Source organism: Mus caroli, chromosome 3, assembly GCF_900094665.2.
Source record: "Mus caroli chromosome 3, CAROLI_EIJ_v1.1, whole genome shotgun sequence".
Classification (NCBI taxonomy): domain Eukaryota; kingdom Metazoa; phylum Chordata; class Mammalia; order Rodentia; family Muridae; genus Mus; species Mus caroli.
The window spans coordinates 11700985-11707754 of NC_034572.1; the positions used below are offsets into that span (position 1 = coordinate 11700985).

The 6770-nt window shown below is 33.0% G+C and overlaps 1 protein-coding gene across 5 annotated transcripts in view; it reads left to right on the forward strand.

Annotated features, from left to right (window-relative positions):
• The window catches only part of Ythdf3 (YTH N6-methyladenosine RNA binding protein 3), a 29742-nt gene extending 25227 nt beyond the window's left edge, over positions 1-4515 (forward strand). For all 5 annotated transcript variants that reach the window (XM_021157369.2, XM_021157368.2, XM_021157370.2 and 2 more), the window contains one exon: positions 1424-4515. In XM_021157369.2, the coding sequence (XP_021013028.1) occupies positions 1424-1447 (24 nt within the window). In that variant the 3' untranslated portion in view covers positions 1448-4515. The remainder of the gene's footprint in view (positions 1-1423) is intronic.
• The last annotated feature ends 2255 nt before the right edge of the window (positions 4516-6770 follow it).

Below are 6770 nucleotides of genomic sequence, written 5' to 3' on the forward strand. Positions count from 1 at the left end.
CACACACACTGTTTTGGGGAGAGGCTCTCTTTCTGATCCTATATAACACTCCCAACACACCACACCACACACACACACACACACACACACACACTCCCAACACACCACACACCACACACACACACACACACACACGCACACACACACACACTTGCACACTCACTCACACACTCACAGATTTATTTTAAAAGTCCAGTGACCCTGGACTGTCATGAGGCTTGCATTCGGGGTTGCAGTGTGATCATATACTCTAATATCAGTTTTCTGTGCTTTTTATATTTGTTTACTGTTTTACTAAAAAAAAACATGCTACATTCTCCTATTATGAATGTTAGCTATTTCTTATAAGTTGCTTTAGTATAAAATTGCTTTTGAAAACTTGAGTGTGCCACTTACACCTTTTAAATGGCCACTTCTGTCCATAGCAATAGCTTTCATTTCTGACTGTTGACCGTTTTTTCTGACATCACTCATTTGTGTTGTGTTTCTCTTTTTTTAATTTTTCTTTGTCCTTGTATTTTGGATTTGTTTCTCATAAATATGTAATGTGAAATTTAAAGAATTCTTATAGGTTTTATTTTTCTGGATTAGTGTACGTTTATGTTGACTCATGTTATAAAAATAAATTATTTTTACATTTATTTTCTGAAATCTTTTACTCTTTTTTTCTCTTAGACTAAATGAGTTTTCTTGGTTTTCTTCTATATTTTCCTTGCTATCTCCTGTTCTGTCCCTTCAATTGAAAGTTATGCTTTATAAAGAGAGATGCATTAAGTATATAATTTGTGTATTTTAGTGATTCAATAAACGTTGACTACAGTTTAAACTGAAACATGTAATTTTTAAAATAATAAGTTATCCTAATTGTTGTAACTGATTACCTGTCATACATTTCTGTCTAATGCAGCCTTGTAGTTTACCCCTCCCTCTAACTTCTCTCCTCTCATTTCTTCTTCCTCTTCTTTCCCTAATATAGCTAACAACTCCTTGGTAGACAGTCTTAGGCCTCCTTTATTCTTGATGTGAAAAGTTATAATATATTGAATGTGAGTCATTTCAAAATTAATACTGAACTCCTAATTTAATGTATCTTTAATGTAACTTAAGTTTCCATCTTAGTCTTTAATTTGGTATACCACACATCTAAACTTCACTGGGAGGATAAAAAAAAAAAAAAGAGCATAATGTTCTCATCTTAAATCATGTAGTAAAATAAAGGTGTAAATATAAACTATCTTGAAATAGGCCTTCAGTTTTGGAGTTATTTAAGAGGTTTGTAATGATCATCTCACTGTGATATATGGAGAGAGATAATTAGTATTTGAAGAGCTATATCTAGAAATGATTTACATTATATGTACCTATAGTTAAAATCACTTCATAGTGATTATATTTTGTTATAACATTTATATTTTTCTTTCAGGAGAGAAATAGAAACAAGCAATAACCACCGTGTGGAGATGTCCTATTAAAATGACAACACTAATGATGTAGACTCTGGAAATGCCTAATAAGTCAAAGAAGATGTTATTAAAGCTTTTTGTTTTCTGCTTAAGGTGACATCTTTGAACCCTTTAACATGAAATTGATTCTTCTTGTAATGGTTTTCATCAGCGCATCTGCCCTTATTCTCTCACCAAACACACTTGAGAACTGTAACTTCATCAAGCACTTTGTGTCCTGAAGCTTTTACCAGTACCTGCTGTCTTTTGTAATTATGCATCCTAGCTAAGGCACAGAAGACTGAATGAATTGCAAGGATTCATTAACTCTTTGAATTTGTTAAGTACTAACAGTTATCCATTAGAAGTGGTTCAATGATGTAAGAGTCTCACTGCTTCAATCTTTTCATTGTTGTAGTTTTTAAATTGTCAATTTTTAGCTATTTGACAGATTAAAAGCAAAATAATCATGCCATATTTAGTCCTGGAGTTCAAGTCTGAATGTTTATGTGAGAAATTATTGTAGCAAACTTTTAATATGGCAAAGCAACCTTATGCTCTATTTTAGCCAAACAGTACATAATCTAAAATTATATATTAGAACATTTCCCTTGTCTTCAAACTATTTGATGTAACAAATATGCAGCCTGGTGGGCTTCACCAATTAATGCACATCCCCCTCCTCTCCAGTTACATGTACACTGAGAATATGCGTTGGTTTGAGGGATTGTTTTGTTTCTACCACTTAATGAATCTCAACATTTTGAGTAAATGTACCTCAGTCTAATCAGACTTTTTATGACCTTTATAACTACATTTAAAACCCTTAAATTCTATTTCTGGGTGTTTGCGAGCCTGATTGCTATCATGAAGTAAAAATTTATTACTCTAGGTATTCACTAGATAAATATAGTTCTTGTTTAGTAAGCATATACTGTTTCTCACCTCTTCTCCAGCTTTTGCAGTGTACTGGCATCCTTAAAATACTTTGAAAATATGGCCTTGATCCATGAATTAAATCAGTATCTAAGTGAATGTGTTGATGTTTTATTGATGAGATCTATATACATGGGAATACAGTATATATCTGGGTATTCTTATAGATAATCTTTTTAACATCCTATTTTTTTCATTAATTACATATCAACATTAATTTTGTATCTTGAAACAAATTGATTTTGTATAATTGAATGTGTTGTGCATCTGTATTTGATTTGACGGTATAAGGTTATGAAAATAATGTCCTGCCCCTTATATTACTGTTTTGAAAGGAGAAAGCTATGTAGAATGATATGTTAAGGGTGAAAATAGCAATACAGTAGATTTGAATGTCTTTTTGATCTGCATTAGTTCATTTATGTTTACATCATAGTTAGAGATATTTTCATTTGCTCTTGTCTTTGCTCACTTCAATTTGAAAGCCTCATGACACATATTTCTTTGAAACTTTGATTTATATAATTTTTATAAAATGTTTTAGGATGTACAAATACTGTATTTTCTTATTAAAATACAGTATTTGTAAATGACCATAGCTACTTCACAGTTACTTGTTAGTCCCAGTGTAGTTATATCAGTGTTTACTGAAGGGAACACAAAAATATTAATGGTATATTACAGAATGAAAACTTTCTTAAAGGAAAATTGCACCTATTTTACATTTTTGAGACTAAGCCATGAAATCTTGTAATATGTCTCTTAACTATTTATAATGAAAGTTGGCATTTGGGTATAGTCAGCACAGCAATGTTCTATATCCTTAAGATTGTATAAGTAGGACATTTTAAAGATGACACGTGTCATTCTGGAGCTCCTACTAGAGAAAACTGTAAAAAGGGTGACCTTGTAGGAAGGAGCTGAGTCCTCCCCCTGAGGTTCTCTTTTTCTTGGTGCTTTATTAGCAACTCTGGATATTTTTATAAAACTAGATACATTATAAACTAATTCAGTCTTGTTTAATTTACATTAGGTTTTATGTAAGAAATGTCATCAAAATACCCAATGAGCAGGCTGATTGCAGTAGACTCAGACAGGGCCAGTGAATCTCAGCTGAGAGTCTATTCGTGGTGAAGAGAACATCCCAGTGCCTTTAACCTGAATTTCTAATCTTATGTGAAATGGGTGCAGCATTCCTTTGGACAAAAGCTTCCACTTGGTAATTTTTGTGTTTTTCTCACTTTAAGTATTCCCCAAAGCACCAACTTCTCTTCCTTCTTGGTCAGTCAGTATATTGTAAGATTATTTTCCATTAAATGACATCATTACTGGTTGTCTCTAAAGTACAACCAACAGAATGTTTCTTAACTGCGGGGACCAAAAGGGAGAGACTCTGAGCTCTACAAGAGTATATATATAATAAAATGTTTGAATAATATTAAATTAAGACATTATTGGTCCTGTGATTTCTTGCTCAGTGTTTTTCCAAGTTGTCATTTGAATGATTCTTACTAAAGTTATTTTATGTGGGTATTTTATTTTTAATGGTATTATAGTTTGTATATTTAACAGTAAGGGGGAAAGTAACCAAAATTAGTATTCTTTCACTATACATATTGGTACTTGAAACTTCCTTTAAAAAAAAATCAACAAAAACTCAAACTTTTAGTGCTTAATTCCTCATTTTAACCTGTGATCTTTCTAATTGAAAAGCTGTGTTATTTTTGACTACCATGCATGTGGGGTTAAGCTGATGTTGAAACAGTTTGCAGTTAAAAAAAAAAAAAAAACTTAATCAGCTTAAGTCATTCAATCATTTCAAGTGCGTTCTGCATCCTTTAAAAGTAAGTTTGTGAGATTTTAAGAGAATTGTGTTTTCATTAAATTTTGTGTATTTTTTGTTATGCCATGTAAATTCCCTTTTTCCTATGATTAAAGGAAGGGTATGATGAAATGATTAGCTCATTTACATTTCACGTGTAGCAGTTACATGAGAATTTAAATTTTGTCGTGTTTGGGTTTGTTCATTCCTGTGAATGATGGTACAGTAGGTGAGATTTTTTTTTGTTATGGTACCGAACTCATCTTTTGGTCCTCTTTAATCTTTGAGGGTTTCAATAAAAATTGTTCACTCTAATTGGTGTTCTTTCCTTTTTAGCTATCTTTATAAATATATGCTGCCTGCTAGAAAATAACTTACTTACCTATTTTCCTGATTGACAAATGCATGTAAGTTCCTCATTTTAGTCAGCAATTTAAATGAAGTGAATTAAAGGCAGGGAGGATAGGATCCCTTTGTCTAATCAGCCTGTTTACTTATATGTTCTTAATACTTGAGATAGAGAAGGCTTTTTTATTTTTATTTTATTATTATTTTTTAATGTAGTAAGAGGAAGTAGTGGTTCCAGATGTCTAAGAACCTATCTTTTGGCTCCAAGGAATGCTTTTTCTAACAGATTTTACATTGTCTTTTAGAATGAATGGAATTAAATGTTAGGGTCATGGTAATTCTGGATAGTATGTTGATTATTAACTTAGTTCTCTGTAAAGCATTGGTATAGATGAGAAAACTAAAAATTTAGTTTTGTGTTCTCAAACTAGCTGTGTGTATATAAAAATTACCCCTGTGTCAGATGCCCCTAGTAGCTGCAGTGTATCAGGAGTCACTTTTTGGTGATCTCCCCAAGAGAATGTATTTCATCAGTGTACATAGAATTGAGGACAGTCATTATTCACCTATAGTTGGAACCTGATTACTCTTCACTGATCTTGCTTCTTAGTGTTGGATTTGGGGGTTCTCTTCTAGAAACTAAGATACACTTACAGTTAGAATGGCTCAAGGTGGTTATCTTTACTTTCTACTTATATAGTACGAGCTAGTACATAGTCTCAGGAGTGTAGTAGGTTTTTCCTCCTGCTAAAATGATAAACAGAATTCTTGTGTACCTATTTATAGTGGTGGTAGGTTAAGTATAGCTTATTCATTAGTGTACCAAAATCAGAATACATTTCATTTTAGTTATCTATGTAATAGTAGAGCTAAATGTGAGTGAACAACTATTTTCATGAAAACCTATTACTGCCATCTTAATTGGTCCTCCAAAGAACATACATTTGAAGATTCCATATATTAAGCTTTGATTTTTAACATACTGTACCATTTTTGAGACACGCAATAGAATTGCATCTAGGGGGCATAGAAATAAAGATACTTGAAATACATCCAACTAATGGGGTGGAACTGAGCCATTTGGTGTTAGCCACCAAATAGAACATAGCTAAGATAGTGCATTTCTGAGATTTTGTAACATGGTTAATTTAGATACTTAGTGCTGTAGCCTATTGTGAGTCTACAATGTCACACTACTTTGAAAGTAGTGTGGCCACCCATATGGTTTTTGTGTTTTGTATTCAAAGTATTAAACATGTGTCCCAAAGACATCCATTTTTTTTTTCATTCTGCCATTTCACAATATTTTTTTATTCTTCATAAGTCAGATTAGAACTGTTTAGAGAAAATCGGGAGAGACAATATCCAAAGTTCTTAATTGCTTTTTATCCATCTCAGTTCTTAATAACTTAGAAATTAGTTTTATAGAAAATCTGGAAAGAGAGTAGCCAGTGTTCTATTTTGTACCCATCTCCCACCGTTCCTCATAACCTAGAAATTAGTGTGTATAGATTCTTCATTAGTAAACTGTACATATTAGTTTTTTAGTTTTTATCTACTGCCCCTTTTTTTGGGATCTTATCAAGAATACCATGGCACATGTAGCTTTCATGTCTCCTTGGTTGAGATCATTTCGTGGGCTTCTGTTTGATGATGATGATAGTGTGTAGAATGTTCCTCTTTTGGAATCTGGCTGATAATTTTCATTTATTTGGGTTATAAGCTTTAGGGAGGAGGACTACACACTTAGTCCTCTTTTTTCCTGTCACATACCAAGGATGCATAACTTGTAACTTGTGTTGATGATACACTTAGCACCTGTCTTGAGGTGTAATTTGTTAGATATAAAGTTACTTTTGTGTACTGCCTTATCTGAGGTTAAATGTAGAGTCTGGTATATTCTATTCAGGTACTCTACTGCTGACCTACTTAAGCTTTCCTCTGTCTTCTGAGACAAGGATATGGTGGCTGAATATCAGCTTGCTTGAACTGAGAAGGACACCTCTGCGGTGCTTCCATGAGAGAAGGCTTTTCCAGAGAAGATTCAGTAATGGGCAAGACTAACTCTGAATGCAGGAATTATTTTAGTAGACTGAGGGCTCAGATGGAATGATAGAAGAGGAGGTAAGAAATAGATGCTGTTCACACCGACCACCTATCTCTCTTCTTCACCTACCTCTCTTCCATGTGTACTTTTTGGTTGGTGGTTTAGTCCCTGGGAG